The sequence below is a fragment of the Micropterus salmoides genome, unplaced genomic scaffold, assembly GCF_014851395.1.
Source record: "Micropterus salmoides isolate LMB-PRFRI ecotype aquatic unplaced genomic scaffold, ASM1485139v1 Ms_hic_scaffold_1, whole genome shotgun sequence".
NCBI lineage: Eukaryota > Metazoa > Chordata > Actinopteri > Centrarchiformes > Centrarchidae > Micropterus > Micropterus salmoides.
This window is the reverse complement of record NW_024040040.1, coordinates 61,029,761-61,047,805: the sequence shown is the minus strand read 5'-3', so window position 1 is coordinate 61,047,805 and position 18,045 is coordinate 61,029,761. Positions and strand designations below refer to the sequence as shown.

The 18,045-nt window shown below is 41.8% G+C and overlaps 2 protein-coding genes across 4 annotated transcripts; both read right to left on the bottom strand.

Annotated features, from left to right (window-relative positions):
- Window positions 1-338: 338 nt before the first annotated feature.
- cnrip1a (cannabinoid receptor interacting protein 1a) lies at window positions 339-7,752 on the bottom strand. Its single transcript, XM_038734568.1, has 3 exons — window positions 7,358-7,752; window positions 3,681-3,825; window positions 339-3,581 (listed from the first exon to the last, which is right to left on the bottom strand). Exons 1-3 carry the CDS (start codon window positions 7,534-7,536, stop codon window positions 3,417-3,419), a joined length of 489 nt encoding a protein of 162 aa, XP_038590496.1. The 5' UTR covers window positions 7,537-7,752; the 3' UTR covers window positions 339-3,416.
- Window positions 7,753-8,841: 1,089 nt separating this feature from the next.
- LOC119915032 (F-box only protein 48) lies at window positions 8,842-17,987 on the bottom strand. Of its 3 annotated transcripts, none has more exons than XM_038734581.1 (3): window positions 17,880-17,987; window positions 15,670-16,000; window positions 8,842-9,293 (listed from the first exon to the last, which is right to left on the bottom strand). In XM_038734581.1, exons 2-3 carry the CDS (start codon window positions 15,967-15,969, stop codon window positions 9,132-9,134), a joined length of 462 nt encoding a protein of 153 aa, XP_038590509.1. In that variant the 5' UTR covers window positions 15,970-16,000; window positions 17,880-17,987; the 3' UTR covers window positions 8,842-9,131. The 3 variants fall into 3 exon arrangements, with proteins under 3 accessions (XP_038590509.1, XP_038590527.1, XP_038590518.1); XM_038734599.1 differs by lacking the exon at window positions 17,880-17,987 and adding an exon at window positions 17,721-17,841; XM_038734590.1 differs by lacking the exon at window positions 17,880-17,987 and adding an exon at window positions 16,073-16,178.
- Window positions 17,988-18,045: the final 58 nt, after the last annotated feature.

The following is an 18,045-nucleotide window of genomic DNA, read 5'->3' as shown; positions in this document are numbered from 1 at the left end:
AAAACATTACCCAACCCTAACCATCATCCACTCACACTTACATGTCATATTGTCCATGAGGTTGGGTTCTTTCCTACAGAAATGAATTTGTTTCTTAACCTCACTCTGCAGTTCTGTCTCCGTTTACCTTTTCTTGAAATATTTCCACCTGTATGGTTTTTGAAGGTGAGTTTCAACATTGCATGGAATGATTGACCCGAACCCCAATGTTTCTTTATTTAGTTTAGATTGTTGAAACCTTTCATTCTGCCACCAAACTCACATTTTCTGCTGCTGGAAGTATCCGAACATGACGTCTCAGCATCTGAAATTGGCCAGTTTTCCACATGAAGAAGAGACATGGATCATTTAATTTAATGGAGGCAGAAACGTAACACTCCTTTACTGCTACCTGTTTGTTTAAACGGTGTTTACATGTTTTTCCATTAAATAGCACAATATACATTACAAAGTCAAAACTATTACAATGATCGACATCCTCTCATACACCGTCTCTCCTCTCGCACAGACTCACCACACAGTTAATAAATAAGGTAAAATACTTGTTCCATCCGCAGATGTCTTCCATCCTGGTCTTCAGCTAACACCATGCTAGCTGGGGAGCTTGGTCCCTCCCACCTTGTGCTGCAATATTTCTCATAACTTAAAGGCTTTTTTTACTCCACCTTAAAGCATAACTTACGCATTTTTCAACCTTGTCCCTATTTCCCCATGTTTTTAAGTCTATATGACTAATTAGGATAAAAATCTTTTGAAAGTGGTCCAATGCTGAGCAATCATGCTGCAGTCGGCAGCAGTGAAACAGGGCTACAACATAATGCTTATTACAAGTGTCTGACAAGATTCAAAGCCACCAAACTCCATTGACAAAACAATCATTTCACCTGGGAGTCTGGTCTGGAGCGACATAGCGACTGTTTCTGAATAGACAAAAAAGAACTAACTCTTAAAAAAAAGATCTCTCTCTGTAGGGATACTTTCCATAATGTTGTCAGACACTTATAATAACAATCTGAGCCTGTCAGCGGCGTAAAAAAGCTCTTTAGTGGACGTACTTTGATGGGGCGCAGCCATGTTTCACTGCTGGCGACTGCAGCGCGCTCACTCAATACTGGACCAATTTCAAAATGTCCCAGTTAGTCACATAGACACAAAAACGTGGGAAAATAAGGTCCAGGTTAAAAAATATAGACGTTACTACCCTTTAAAGGTACATTCTGGGGATATCTCTTGTTTATTTCTTATTTTCTGTAATGTTTTTTTTCCTCAGAGCGATGAAAAGACTGATATGAATTTCAAATGTGTGCATCCAGTGCAGAGATAGGTCCTGTGTTTAGCCTAGCTTAGCACAAACACTTGAAGCAGGGGGAAACTGCTGGCCTACCTCCATCAACAGTGAACAAATATACATTACAAATAAACTAAACGTTTGTCAGATTAAATGCTGTACTATGTTTTTCTCTATTTTTTAAAGACATTTTCAGGGCTTTTTAGCCTTTAATCATAGTAAGTTGGAGCTGACAGGAAATGTGGTAGAGAGGGAGCCGGTACGACATGCAGTAAAGACTCAAACCCGGGCCTGCTGTGACAAGGTCTAAGCCTTTGTACATGGAACATGCACACAAGCAATGAGCAATATTATATACCACTGAAGATTCATTCTGCTCCAGGGTAAGAGTTCATCAACAACTAGATTTGTGACTAGAATTGTGACATTGCGCAGACCTAGCACATTATTTCCAGTGGAGATGGGCGCAGAATTATTTCACACAGCTGTACAAGTCATTACGCTGCACAGGAACTTCTTCAGGATTTTACTGTTGGGTATTGAAGCCTAATGTTAAACTAAATATTCAATCCAAATAGTCCACAACCAACCACTGGGATTCTGGAATTGAGAGGAGGCAGTAGTTATGATGGCGCCTTGTAATCTAGAGAAGAGTGGAAGTAAATGTTGTGCATCCCCAAGTTCTGCAGCTCTACTTGGTGATCCTACTGAGACTGGAGTAAAGGAACATCATTAATTGATGTAAAATTTTGGAGAGGACGGGATAGAAGTAGGGCTGAACGATTAACCGTTTTCAAATCGAAATTGCGATTTAAAGAATGCTGAAGCTAATCGTGAAGCTAATCGTGAAGACAGCGATTAAAATGCAGGTTAATTATACAGGCCTCTGACCCGTTTTAAAACAGTCATGCAGTTACAGACAAATTTCTTAGTCATCCTTGTGTGACAGATCTACTCGCCAATCACAAGCGCCATGCGCCTCCTGTTACGGTCCTACTCACCAATCAGAGCAGGCACAGGGCGTGTACATTTTACAACAACAAACAAAACTGGAGGAAAACGTGGGAGAATGGCGCCACCCGAACACACACGGGCGGCGCTGTGCCGTGGTTTTGTCCGGCGTCATCTCAAACTGAAGTGTTTCAGCAGCGGAGCGTTTAGCCTGCACTTTGCTGACATGTTGTTAATATGTAAGTTTTTGTGTTTCAACTACAGATAACTGCTCTCTGTGAGCCGCTCCATCCCGCTCTGTGCACGGCTACATGGAGCACTTCAGAATAAGAGCGTTTTGCCTTCCTGATTTTGCTAATTTGTTCAGCTGTCCTTGATGTTTGTGCTTCTATCATGATGACTTCCTGCACGGTTCATCTGCTCTGTGCTGCTTGACGCGTGGGCAGAAGTTTTCTTCTGCTTCCAGTATTTGAGCTAAGCTAGGCTAAAAACATCCCGGACATGTGTTTGTACTCAACGCACTACAAGATAAAATGCATATAAAAATCTTCTCATCTGACTGTGGGTAAGATGGCATACAAGCTTATTTCACAAAATGCCCGCCTGTTCCTCTAACCCTGCTTTAAAGCTACACTCTGCATGCTTCTCTTGACGTTTGATCACTGAAAGGAAATCCCCACCCACACAGGCAGCGATGGATTGAAACTGAAGAGCAAAACACAGATACGTGAGCGCTCCCTTTGGAGGAAACTGCCCTTTAAAGCCTCAGATCTTTTCCTCGTTCTGTCCCTTTAGTTTCCTTTGATATAAAATATCATAAAACAGCCGAGTTGGCAAACATGAGCGCGCCGTGTGCAGTTAAATGACGTCACTGTGTAGGATATCTGAGTATTAATGCTTTTCAGACTGTTCCCTGTTGCTGGCATGTGAAGCTGCCAAAGAGCACCTTTGCTGAGTGCAGCTTTAAAACAAAAACCTTTAAAGACCATCATCGCAAACATCTATTTTCCCTCCCTGTTTTATAAAACAACACATATACCAGAGCCCAGCTGACTTGAAGCCCGCCTTTAAGATAAGGCTGTCCTTTTCTTGTGATGCCGATGTTCAAAGTAGTCCTGGTACAACTGATGTCCTCTGTTTGGTATTTGGTGTGCGGACGGTGGAAGGACGAGCCGACTCAGTTGAAGGCCTCCTTGTTGATCCACATGAGGGTCCGCGTCTCGTTGGGCTTGCATTCGTAATCGATGCTGCTGAATTTGTTGCCGAACTGGCAGTGCTCCCTCTTGTAGTAATTGTAGTATTTTGCCTGCCAGACCGTCTCAAACGTCCCGGCCTTGTTGAACTGGACACAAACAGAATCGTCATCACAAACACTGCAGCAAAAAGGCCACAACAGACACCTGATACCTGACAGAAGGTCACTGCGACACTGTCATCTCACCTCTATACTGACTTGGACGGGCTGCCGGTCTCCGCTCTTGGTGTGCGGGACGCCCTCGGTGTCGTACTGGCCGTGATAAACCACAGACTCCTCGTCCTTGGACTGCTGCTCCAGAGGGAAGACGATGCCTCCGATGTTCATGTTGCTGTGAGGAGGAAGTAGTTTCATACTTGATTAGTGTAGAGCTGGACAATAAAACAATAACAATAATTATCGCGGTATACTTTTTTTCAATAACAATATAACAAATGTTCAATAAATATTCAAAAAATATTTGATTTTATTCACTTCACGCAAGAATTAGGACTTCATTTTTTATTAAGATGTTTATTTTTTGGACTGAAAAAGGTTTTTACTTAATTTCACTCATATATGTGTTTGTTTTGAATGTTCTACCTCAGATTTGTGAAGTGATCCACTGTTTGGCATCAAGTGTTCTGACCATAAAGAAGTTTAAACCACAATTAAACATCAGGTTTCTTCAACTTTCACTGAGGAGCAAAAAATCAGCCTTTAAACTTGAAAGAAATAACAATTTGATACTTATCGCGATAATCGAAAGACAAGAAACTTTTTATTGTGGTAACATTTTTGGCCAAATCGTCCAGCCTTAGATTAAGGGGGTTTTACTGGATAGGACACCTGGATAGGACACCTGCAAGCACCTGCGAGCCTTGAGTGCTGATACTCTCAAAGGTTTCTCCTTGAGTTACTGTGGCTTGGATTGTACCTTCTTTCTACGTCATGTGATGTAATCACATTACATATTCATTTAGCTGCAGCTTTTATCCAAAGCGACTTACAAATGCTATACATGTCAGAGGTCGCACGCCTCTGGAGCAACTAGGGGTTAAGAGTCTTGCTCAGGGACACAATGGTGGATGGGTCACAGTGGGAATCGAACCCAGGTCTCCCACACCAAAGGCAAGCATCTTATCTATGCGCCATCACCACCTGTAATCTAAATGTAAACCCTTCTGTTCTTCTAAAGTAGCAGCTCTGTGTCCCATTTTTATTAACTCTTCTTAGCTGCTAATGTTCTACTAATAAGCCTGCATTGAGGTTTCAACTTGTTATGTTCAGATTTGGAGGGAGTCTGAACTATTGTTGGGTATCGAAAACCAGCTCCAAGTTGGAACCAGTACCACATTTCTAAGACCTGTGGATTCATGACTGAACTGCAGTGAGCATTTACACTCCATCAAAGGAGCCGCTACGCCGACCTAACGTCACCTCATTTGTTAACAAAGCATGAAGAAGAGAGTCCTTCTGTTTCCAGTCCTGGACCGTGGCGGACCGCAGCAAACGCTCCAAAGTTTGGCTTAGCTTCACTAAAAGAGAGAAGGCCACAGCAGAATGCAGCAGCTGCAGTAAGGAGGTTTGGTGCGAGGCAGGAAGCAGCTCCAACATGACGAAGCGTTTACTTCAACACGGCGTGAATCTGAAGGAACGCACCGTGTTGAACGTGCCGCGCTCTCCCAGCTACAATGACGCCCCAGATCCAGCTAACGCTAACAGTAGCAACGTCTCAGGTACAAAACACCTTTTATACTAAAGGGAAACCAGTGATGGCTACAAATGAGTCCCCAGAGACGCCCCTCTAGGACAGAGACTCCTTTCACTTTAGCCATGAAGGGGATGATGAGCAAGGAAGAGGATGAAGGTCACCGAGCGCTGACAGGATCTGCGCTGAAGGAACCAGACCCCTGATTCAGAAGAAGAATCTGAATCGATAAAACTTAAATGATACCCAACCCTACTCTGAACCCTCTGTTGTCTCACACTGTGGTCTGGCTGCTCATTTAAAGGATTTGTTGTCCGTCACTCTTGATGGAGCTGGAATAATGGAAAGTAGAGTAACTGTTCGTAAGTCATGTGCTTCGGAGGGTTTGTAAGCTGAACCTGCATCTGCTCCTGAATTAAACAGGTTTACAGAGGATTCACCCAGACTGGATTACCAAGTGGGCAAAGCGGGCACTGCCCCAGAGTCCCAGACCTCCTAGTGGCCCTTAAAGGATGCAGATTCACAGCATGACACTTGATTTTTGGTCATTTGGTTATTTAGTGCATTATGAACCACAATGGGACACAGTATTAATAATCTAATATAGTGGCCTGTCCTGTAGAGCGGCTCTGTATCCAAACATCATGTTATTTTAGTTTATATTCCGCTCATATGACTAATAATCATTCAGTAAGAGGCCCTTGTCCTGGAGCTCCCTTACCAGGTTTCTCCAGCACTGCTTTCTGCCCCGAGCCTCACAGAAACTAAAACCAATGATGCATTCAGTTGATTGTAGTCGACTCATGAAGGTCAGACAGTCAAAAAGGCTATTTTGTGTGTTTGTAAAGATTCTGAAAATAGTGAGAACCGCGGTCACAGTTACCCAGAGCCCAAAGTGACGCCTTCATCATGCTCCCTTCGTCTAACCAACCATACAAACCTCTACATTATTCTAAATAAATATCAACAATTAAAGGAAAAGCAGAATATCTTCATATTTGTTAAGCTGGAACCATTAAATGCTTTTAAATGAAAAAACGACTTAAACAATCAAAATAGAGAAATAGAAACTGCTGTACTTGTATAAACTGTTGGGAAGTTTAATTTATCACAAAACATATTTTATAAAGTAAGAGTAAAAAGTACAATATCTCCCTCTGAGATGTGGTGAAAAAGTAGAAAGTGACATGAAAAGAAAATACTCAAGTAAAGTACAAATACCTCTAGTTTGTACTTAAGTACAGTACTTGAGTAAATGTAGATGCTGTCCAGCACATATAATGTTTATGGAGTGGCTAAATATAATAATATGCTTTATTATTTAGGTGTGTAATGAAGAGTTGGGGGTCTAGGGTTGCACTAAACACTTAATTTCCTGCATTCCTGAGACATTCTGCACCAATTTATGGTGGAAATTCAGGTGGCAATTCAAAATATAAAGATGGAACAGAATATAATGCAGTAATCGATTTTAGTTTAAGTTACTTTATTTTGGACAATGCACATTTGTTTTGTTCTATGTTAAAATCACATTGCATGTTTTCTTATTGTTCAAATAAATCTTTTACATTGTTTTCATTTGTTATTTAACATTTAAACTATTTTTTAGAACATTTTTAACCAAATACTTTTTAAAAGTGGGGGAGACCTGTCCCCAGTGTAAATCACACATATGATCTTTGGTATTATAATCGCAAACGTTGAGTTTTATTTGACCTCTAACCCCCTCTTGCATTTAGTTTTGTCTTCGTTCTGGTGTCACCGGGTCTTGTTAGCTCGCACTTCTGATCCGACACGGGCTGTTTGTGTCTGGATGAACATTAGCAGACAAACGAAGCTTCCTGTCGCCACCAGCGATGAAAAACAACATCACACACGATCCTCTCATGATTTATTCAGGCGGATATCGGCCGCGGCAGGCCTGCAGGAGGAGGAGGAGGAGGAGGAGGAGGAAGGCCACAGAGCACAGCAGCATGCTCGGCTGTCGCTGCTTTATTTCTATTTTTACACGTTAGATCTAATAAGATTGATTTTATTATAAAACCTTTTTATTTCGCGGACTGATCGTGGGTAAAATGCTCTGTGTGGCCTCCTGCTGCAGATAAACCCAAATCTCTGACCCTGTGATGAAGAAAATAATCAAAATATCGATTTAAATTGCATTTCTTCTTACGTGGCCTCGACGTTTCCAGGCTTCAGCACCACCTCGATCTTGTATTTGGAGCCTGTGAGCAGCTTGATGGTCCTGTTCTGGCCGAACCGGGTCCCGTCCACCTTGAAGAACACGGGCCCTTCGTTGGGCTGGATCCGCAGGGAGATGGAGATGTTGATGATGGGAGGGACGTCGTCCATGATCCGGGTTTTGGGTTTTACGGGGTCACTTTTATTGGGTTCCGCAATGAGGGAGAAGACGGCGGATGATGCGGTGATGCTGAGGAGGGACCAGAGTCAAGCTGGACACTGCGGAGCTTCCGGTGACGTCTTTCAAAATAAAAGTGTGGGGGTTCAAAGTCATTTCATTGTCGGGCTGCCAATAATAGGCTACTGGATTAATCATCCGATTTCTCAGTTATTCGATCGTCGTGAAAAAATGCCAATTTTAATAGTTTCATCTAATAGTCTATTCTGTCAAATCAAATATATAAATTTTACTATTCCATTTGACAAACTGATATCCATTTAAAAAACTGGAAACCAGGGTTGGTTTTTAAAAAGTGACATAAACGACTGACTGATTATTGAAAGAGTTGCCAATTAACATTTTGTGCATTAAGATGAATCCATTGTTTGCAGAGCAAAGCTGCAATGATTGGTCAGTTCACTTAGAAGTCCATTGAAGAGAAAAAATGATTAAGCAACTATTTTCATAAATGATTACTCATTTTAAGTCATTTTTCAAGCAGATGCCAAACATTTGATGGTTTCAGCTATTAAAATGTGGGGATTTGATGCTTTTCTTTATATAACATTTTATAAATGTATTTGGGTTTTAGACTGTCGTGATTGGAGTTTCTTTTCCTTTTTATTTATTTTTAACCAATATTTGATGTTTTATAGATCAAACAATCAATTACTTGAAAATAAAACAAGTGCCAGACAATTTGATAAACAGGAAGAGATATTAATGTGTTGCAGTTCTCATAATAGTGCTATGTTGCAAACACAGAGACAACATGCAAACTCCACACAGAGGGGCCTGGGACAATCGACGTTTCATCCCAAGATCTTCTTGCTGTTAGGGTGCAGTGTTGTCCATTGGGCCACCGCCCTGCTAACACATAACATCATCCATATTGTATATTTACTTTGTTGTATTATCATACATTATTGTGAATTTATATCTTATATTTCGGATTCTTGACCTGCAGTACTTACTCTATGTTTATATTTGTTCTATTTTCTACCTGCTATGGTTTGTTGTTATGCACCTAAGCAAATTCCTTCTGTGTGTGAACCCAACTGGCACTAAAGCTGATTCTGATTATATTTGTGTTGAGCTCTGCTGTGGTATTTCTTCCAGCATAAAGAGACTTGTTTGGATGGACACAACAACAGAAACACTTTTAAATGTAACGCACTACAAAAAGCTCCTCCTCCACTAAATACAGCATCAGATACGCCAGGGAAACTAAACGAACTCCTCTCTGACACAGAAACTGCTTCATAATGACGAGGTTTATTGCATCTTAGCCGTATTTACAAAGAAATTTACAAAGAAACAGCTTAACTGCAACAGTTAATTTCAGCCAATTATATTAATATTTCATTTGTTTCATTTCTCCATGATCCTTTTTTTCTTAAAAAAGTTTAAAAAAAAATTTATGTACAATTGTATGTGTGTTTTCACATAAAACACAAAAGGTATAAAATATATATTAAAAATCAGACAGAAGTGCTCGAGGTGCTTTAGATAAAATACTAAATGTGGCAGCACATGCTGGCGTCCGTCATCTGTCCAGCTCGGCCTGCAGGATCTCTCCCCAGGTCTCGGCATCCAGCGGCGTCATCTTCCTGCCATTCAGCTCCTCGGCTGACCTCACGTGGCTGTAACGTCCTCTCAGCCAGTCTCGCTTCAAACAGCAGCGAGTGTAGTTCCTCACCAGCGTGACCTGCAGAGAGGAACCAGCACGAGGGCATTAAACAAGCTTTAACCTCTTCTCAGTCAAGTCAAATCAATTAATAAAATGCATCGACACAAATTCTTTGCATCGTTTAATCCATTTAACTATACATCACAGTGTTTCACACAGACATTTATTACTGTCGCACATCACACTTACACTGTGAACACGACGTGATTTGATGCCGCTGTTAGCAAAGTGGAGGAAGACAGAGAAAATAACGAGGGACGAAGAAGAAGGTGTCCAAAATATGGGATTATTTCAAGCTAAAGAAAACAACAACTCTGTAATTTTACCGTCCGTCCACCGTAAAACAAAACTTATGTTGCCTTGGCAACAGCACAACGGCGCCTAATCAGAAAGCAGCCGGTGTTCTGCCAGCGGACCACAGACAAGGTAACAGCAACAGCAACTTTAGCATTTTACTGAAATGCTGACTGATTGTTGAGTTGAAGCCAAAGTAAGCTGCAGTCCTCAGCTGAAAATGTGCACACGTGTGTTTGTTGTTCTCCTTTTTGGGCCGTGAGTTGGAACCTCACAGTCAGGAGTCGGGAGCTGCACCTTTTAACTCCCCTAAAGCTCTCTCTCTAGCTCAGACAATCCCTGCTACCTGCGTGTGCTAATCCATCCTTTCACCCAGATTTTTTGTCTTTATAATTGCTGTCTTCATAATAACAGACAACAGCTGTTTCGTGTGCAGGATCGCTCATTTCCCGTTTCACATTTCTTTTTTTTCTTTTTTTAGACCTGTCCTGCCCAGCAGCCTGGTATAGAGTATAATGACCTGGATATCATATTGTGCCAGTAAGATTTTACTTTAACAAGAGTGTTATTAATATACTCCTTTGTCTGTTTTGTTATTTATTTAATTATGTATTGAATTGTCACCGGGCCGGACAGGGGGGCAGACACGGGGATGCCCCCCAGGGGCATGGAAGGTGGGGACAACTGGGAATAGCAGAGGGAAACACCAATTGCAGAAAGCAACAAAACCTGCAACAGAACGGAGAGGGGGGCTTGGGGAGGAGAAAAACAACAACAGAAACAAACAAAAAAACAAACAAATAATAATAATAAAGACCCGGAAGACCCCGGCCCAACCAAAAGACACCTACACAAACTGGTCCCTCCAAGCCAACAAGGAAATGCCTCCCCCGGACTCCAATTCACAAACCAAACGCCCAGCAGCCATTCAGAGACCCTGCACAGGTAAGAAAAAAAACAATGCATCAAGATGCATCGACAATCGCCCTACAATCCCACCGCAGCCCTCTACACCGCAACCGGATCGACCCACACCGCGCCCAGATACCCCCACCCCAATAGCCAGGGCACCCCGTAACCCCCCAAAGTGCAAAGGACCCAAGACCACATGTCCGAATAGGGAGAACAGCAGAATGCCGTGCTCCCTGCCGCCAGGGAGCGATAATGTGGGAGAACAAGGCCGACAGTCCCCCAGCCCAGCCGGAGGCATCCCCCCCCAGAGTGCAGGCAGAGCCAGCACCCCCCGAGCCCCGTGAACCCAAGGCCCATTCTGTCCCTGGACGGGGGCCCAGCCCCCCCAGTCAACCACCCCCAAGAAAGAGGGCCAAAACCCACCCCAACAACACTGGCCATGTGCCCCAGGGACTCCCGAATGCCCCCCCCCGTGAGAGAGCCGGCAGGGGGAAGCAGCGGGAGCCCCACCCCTGCCGAGGAGGGCCCAGGCTTGGAGAGGAGACAATGGGCTCCCAGACCCAGGGACACACCACCCCCGTCCAGAAATGAGCAAAAGCCAGAAGCCCGAACCCCCAGACCCCCAGGTCCAGAGTAATTAAAATTGAGGGGTGGCCAGTGGGGGAGGAAGAAGGGCGAGGCCGCTCCACCAAATGCCCTGCAGCCTGCCCGCCCCCCAGAGTCCTAAGGGTGTATGTAGTGACACATAATAATAATAATAATAATACATTTTATTTATAATGCACTTTACATTTCAGGGAAATCTCAAAGTGCTACAGCAACAAGGGGTTAAAAACAGTTCCAGAAAATAACAATCGCAATAAAACACCGTAACAAAAGATTTAAAACCATGACTGTTAAAAGGCCTTTTGAAATAGAAAAGTCTTTAGGCCCTTCTTAAAAACCTCCAGAGTTTGTGGGGCCCTTAGGGGCTCTGGGAGGGCATTCCAGAGCCGTGGGGCGACTGCCTGGAAGGCCCTGTCTCCCATGGTGGAGAGTTTAGTCCTTGGTTGGTGGAGGCAGTGGGTAGAGGTGGAAGAGCGGAGGTTTCTTAAGGTGGTGAGTGGGGTGAGGAGTTCACTGAGGTAGGCAGGGGCAGTTCCATGTATGCACTGGTGGGTAAGGAGACAGATTTTATATTGAATTCTGTATTGAATGGGCAGCCAGTGGAGGGACACATGACCAAAGGGGGGAAGGTGAAGGAGGTCATAGGGAGGCTACAATGGTTCTCCTCACTGTGTCCAGATTCCTGACTGGCCCCATCATTCAGCCCCGTCCCCCACCCCCCTAAGCAGGAGGATGCCAGGTCCTGCATGTATGATGTGTCAACCTCTATACTAATGTCACTTAGGTCCACCAGCATGCAGATTGATGGGGAAACTGGGACGAGGTAACTTAGCCATATCGATAGGTCTTCACATATCTTCTGCCAGAACTTTTGAACAGGTGCATGTCATGAAAATTATATTCCTGGTGAGGGACTGAGCAAATAATTGAGTTACAACAAACCGTTGTCTTTGAAGAATTTATTTACCAAAAGAGAATAAACAGAGAAGTACTACAACACAAATCAGCTGGACCAGAGATTCTGTCTCCTAAGACAGTCACTAACGTCTGGCCCCGAGCAAAGGGATGCATCATCATTTACACAGTCTAGGTTTCTATGTTTTGGGGAACAGGGATCCTCCCTCAGCCTTGAATGAACATTCCAGGAGAGGAACAACAAGAGAGGGAAAGCACCAAAAACAATCTCACAGCTCTGACCTAAACCCTAGTAAATGTGGACAGACTAACATAAGTAGTATAGGAGAGGAAAGGTTAAGGATAAAACACAATACTTAATAATAATAATAATAATAGTAAAAGAATATACATAAAAGATTAAATGTAAGAGGACACAATTTTCTTCCATAACATAGCATAGCATGCATGTAACTATCAGATATGTTACCTGAGCAGTTCCGGCAAATGTTTGACTGCATAAGACCCATTCTGAACATCGTTTGTCCAGTATAGTGTGTTCTATGGAGAGTTTTATATTGTATGAGTTGTAGATTGATATTTTTGGTCATTCTAATGGTATTTAAACATATCTGCATCCAGAAGTTTTGGTCTGGACTAATGGATAGATCTGTCTCCCACTTTAAGAATGGGAGAGAGACTGAACTGTCTGTTTTTAACAGTAACATGTATACTTTTTGGAGGCTAGAAAGTCTTTTATCATTGGAGGTAGATCTAAGTCCATTATTTTATCCTTAAATCTTGCCTGAATTATGGATTCAAACTGTTGAAATTCCAGAAATCTATTATGGCTAATTCCATATTGTGCCACTAGATCCTGGAATGGAATAAAGTTACTGCCATGCATTACATGCTCTAGATGTCTTATCCCTTTGTCATACCACAGTGAGGAATTTAGTGTTTTATTTTTTTGCAGGATGTCAGGATTATTCCAGATTGGAGTAAGTTTGCATGGAATAGGTGAAGACCCAGATATTTTGAGAAATTCCCACCAAGCTGCCAGGGAAGTGCTGGAACTGATGAATGGCATATCGGACATTTAAATTTTCTTACAGAATGTCTGTTCTATGTCCATCCATGAGTGGTCCACGGGTCTTTGATTGATCCATTTTGAGATATATTGTAGTCTATTGGACAGGAAGTAATGATAAAAATTTGGCAGTTCTAAACCACCACAATCTTTTGCTTTTTGCAGAGTTTTTAAACTGATTCGTGGGGGTTTATTTTTCCACAGAAATTTTGAGATGTTTGAGTCCAATGATTCAAACCAAATAGCAGAGGGTTTGGTGGGTAACAACAGGTAATTGATTTTAGGTAGGACCATCAGTTTTATGGTGGCGGGTGGGGCTCCCGTCTTGTCCATCGTAAAGTTTGACTTCAGAAAGAGAAGTTTGTGATTTTAGGATGAAAAGTAATACATCATCTGCATAAAGGATTATCTTGTGGTGTATATTTTCTTTTTTAATTCCCTTAATATTATTATTTTGTCTGATAGCAGCTGCTAACAGTTCTATAAAAATGGCAAATAGCGAGGGAGAGAGTGGGCAACCCTGCCTGGTACCCATCTGAAGACTAAAGAATGGAGAAGTATGATCGTTTGTCCTGACAGAAGCTGTTGAGGAACTGTATAAGATTTTAATCCAATCTATGAAAGACTTTCCAAATCCAAATTGATAATTTATAATTTATTTAAAGTAGCGATTAGAAATTCCAATTTACTGTCAAATGCTTTCTCTGCATCTAAAGAAACAACTGTAGTTTCCAGGTTATAAATAGTGGCATAGTCTATTACGTTAAGTAGCCTGCATGTATTGTTGGTGGAGTGTCTGCCCTTAATAAATCCTGTTTGGTCAGAGTGTATTATACCAGGAATGACCTTCTCTAGCCTTCTTGCTAGGATTTTGCAGATGATTTTAAAATCTTTTTTTAATAAGTGATATTGGGTGATAACTGGACGGGAGCGTGGGATCTTTGTCTGGTTTAAGGAACATGCTGATATTAGCAGTTAATTGTTGGAGGCAACATGCAAGTACCCCTAATTTGAACAACCACCCTATAGAATGTGGGCGCGAGTATATATCTATATTCTGTAGCTCAGACAATCCCTGCTACCTGCATGTGCTAATCCAATCTTTCACCCAGATTCTTTGTTTTTATAATTGCTGTCTTTATAATGTTTTGTCCGTTTCACATTTCACGTGTTTTCTTGACAAAACGCGGTTTGGAGACCAGCGTCGGGTGACACAGCTGTTGTCAGCTCATGTAGTGTGTGACCCCCTGTCACTGATCAGTCACATAGTGTGAACGCCACAACGACTTCAAGACTCCCATCTCAAGATGGCAAGCTGTGTAGTGTGAGCGGCACGGCCATCGGCCGACACTGAAAGTCCAGTAGTCTGTACGAGCCTTAAGACCTTTTCACTTCTCAAGTCTTTCAAGGCCTCCAAGGTCACCTGACCTAAAACTGTCCAACTTGATCACCTCAACTGCTTTGCTTTAGCAAGACGCTTGTTTTACCATCAAACTTCAAGTCAAACTCTATGGCTGTGTGTGACAGTGTTTCCCACATTCAGACTTTACTTGGGCAGCCCGCCCAGGTATATTTGGTGACCCTTTTTTGCATTTTGCACAGAATCGGATTTATTGCCAAGTTGTTTTTACACATACCAGAAATTTGTAAACATAAACTTATGTAAATATAAAGATATCTAAAAAGTATGAGATTGACAGAATCATTCAAAACGTTAAAATGAGTGATTCACGAGTTTGGTAGTTAAAACACTCGTGCGAACACTCGTAAGAGCTGCTCAATGCTAAAATGTTCCTGCATGACGCCCGTTGTTTTGCAAGTCAAAAGTAACTTTAAAGGCCAGTTTTCACTTCTGCGTCAAGTGCCGTTGAAAGCATTTATAAATGTGCGTTGTTGTTTGCGTGGCTTTGCAATTACAACGCCAAAACGCTAGTAGGCCGTGGGCTTTCTATGTTCCACTGTGTAGAGCTTCTTCTTCTTCTTCTTCTTCACAGGTGTAGGCTGCTGTAACAATGGTGACTGAAACTGAGCAGATCATGTTGGAGTTGGAACTGAACAATGTTGATCAGCAGTTCATTTTAGTGTAATAACTTAAACGCAGAAACCAGAGAAGCCATCGGAGGAGATGGTGTGTCTGACCTTTGAACCGGTTGCCGCTACGTGTAATTACATTTTTTGGGAGGTGGTTTTTATACAGAAATATAAATTATTCTTATTAGTATAGTAAATTTAAATAATCAATGAATGCTTTTGTTTTTTGCGTGTCTTGGTTTGTTATTTCAGTTGCACTTTTAGCAATGTGCAGAGTTATATCCGCAGATCAGGTGGGTCTTTGTCATAAAAATCATCTTACTAATAGCAGGGGAGGGGGTGGAGGGCAAAATTGGATGAATCGTTTCCCCATTAAGAAAGACGCTGTGCGCATTTATGCACGGTACAGCAGCATAACGTCACTGATTATTTGAATCTCCCGACACTCTGACAGGATCAGTCAGGATGAACTGACAGCAGCCTCTCTGATCAGGAAAGTAATTCTTTAAAGCACAAACACAGTTCGCAAATGTATTAATTTTCTCAGTTGTTCTTAAGTGAACCCACCTTCCAGGAGAGGCCGTCCCTCCGGTCGCTGTCGACCTCCCTCTGGCAGACGGCTCTGACCAGCAGACACTGCCTCCTCCACAGCTGGCTGCTCTCTTCGATGAGGTGATGCCACAGCTTGCAGGTCAACGAGGCGCTGCACAGACTCTCTGCGTCCAGCTCGCCGAAGATCTTCATGCTGATTTCTGTCGGCAGCATTTCAGCAAAGTTTTGAGGCGAGGTGCTGCAGGTGGATGTCAGGGAGGGTCTTCTTTCACAGAGGAGAAACACTGACGAGGTCCTGGTGGGGTCATGCTGCATAGTAGCTCAGAGTCCAACAGTTTGAAACAGCCTGTGAAAACAGAGGGGTTAAGCATCTCAGAGCAAAGTCAAAGAAATAATTATATGATCTGTTTACTGCTACCTTTTGACCAAGAACCCTGAAACCACATGTGCTACAGGTACTCCACTAGAATCAGTCCTTTTGCAGGGTAATTTTCAGAGGCGATACAGCACATCTGATAACGGACCTTGGGAGTAAATATCCAGTAAGTAGAGAGGTTTCATCTAAAAATATATAGAGACACTATAATGTTTTGCGAGTCTGACACCATTGATCACATCTGAAGTTTTATTTCAGGTTCAGGATTAGCTTTGAGTATTACAGGAAGGAGGAAAACCCTATACAATTGTTAGTTTGTTTTGGAGGAGCTTGTGGAAAACTTATTTTTTTGCAGTATGCGCATTAAATTTTATATATGTTAACTTGGGCGGCTCAATTAATCTAATCGCACTTGCAATAGCAATGTCACACTGTGCGATTACTAAACCACAAAACGGTACTATTTAATTAAACAAAAAGGTGCACTATGTGTTTGACACGCTGGTCTCTGTGAGCGCTGCAGTCTGCTCACTATCCACGGCCACAATAGATATGAGAACTGAGAGTCAGCAGGTATGCCAAACAAAACAAAACAAATGTGTTTATGAGTGTTACCCCATCCCAATTATGCAAACATGTCTATTTTTAAAAGTTGTATTTTTTTTGTAATTCATTTAATTTGGCAAAATATTAAATTATTTTAAAAACAGTATTGTATACTGTTTTGAGTTTTTGTGTCTCTCCTTAAGCTCGTTTACACATTTAAAATATCAGTATTTTGCATGTTTTCCTTGATAAGAAGGCAAACAGACTATCAAAATCACAAATAATAAAAATAATTGCAATATGACAGTTTCTCCTAATCGTGACAGCCCTAACTTTAACATATTTTTCTGCCATAGAAGGAAACCCACTCTCCTCCCTTCAGTTGCAAATGTTTACAAGTTGTAAGCAGGGTTAAAATTTTTCTCCAGCCACCAGCCAAATGCTGGTAAAATATGGTATTGGGTGGTAGATTTACTTCTCTCACCTGTTTAAAAATGATGGTAATCTGTTGAATGGCTCGTACACTTTCAGCATGACCTAGCCATTGGCTGGTGGACAGTTCATTTTTCACCCAGGTTATAAGTATATTCTGGCCTTCTGCTATTTATACAAGCATATTAACTGCCTGTTTACTGACCAGTAAAAACATACTATTTTTGACCCTCACTATATTTTTTCATTGTAACGTTAGTAAAACATTCACACCAAGAGGCGCATCTGACATTTATTCATCAAAAGTAAACTCTATAAGGTATGATGTACTATCATTTTGCAGATATTTCAATAATTAGGACAGGGTCAAAATTCATCATGACAGGGATTTAATACATTTATTTTTTACAGCGCCAAACCTGCATTTAAACACGGCACTAACCACACAACTTATATAAATTATAAAATATTTATATCTAAAACAGAAGTTTCAGGCTTATGGACAAACTAGACAAAACCTCTGCATAAAAACAACTGAATTTTACCCATTTAAAAGGCCATTTAGCACAAAACAAATCACAGCAGGCTGTTTAAATTCGTATTACGTTTTCCTGTTGGGTTTGCGCATGGACCAAAACCTTAATTTCTTTATCAAAGTGTGAATCTCATTTAACAAAATCAGATTTTATTGTTGCAGAATTTCACGTCTCACCTCCGCCCCTGTTAGCGGTTAGCTAAGCTAACAAGCTAACAACACTCCGGCCTGTCACAGTTTTTAATCCACACCATTTATTAACATGAAAACACTGATCGTGAAATGTCTGCCGGCGTACAAGTCGATGTATGTGTGGTTTAAACAGCTGCTTCTCACCGGTGTTGTTGTCGCTTCGTGTCTTTCTGACAGCTGACTCTTTAAATGTCTCAACGGTTGTTTACGCACAGACGCGTCACCGTGTTTTTGATTGAAGTGCGCATGCGTACAATGGTCACATGCAATCAAAGCGTTAGTAAATAAAGGTACGGTGAAATATGTGACT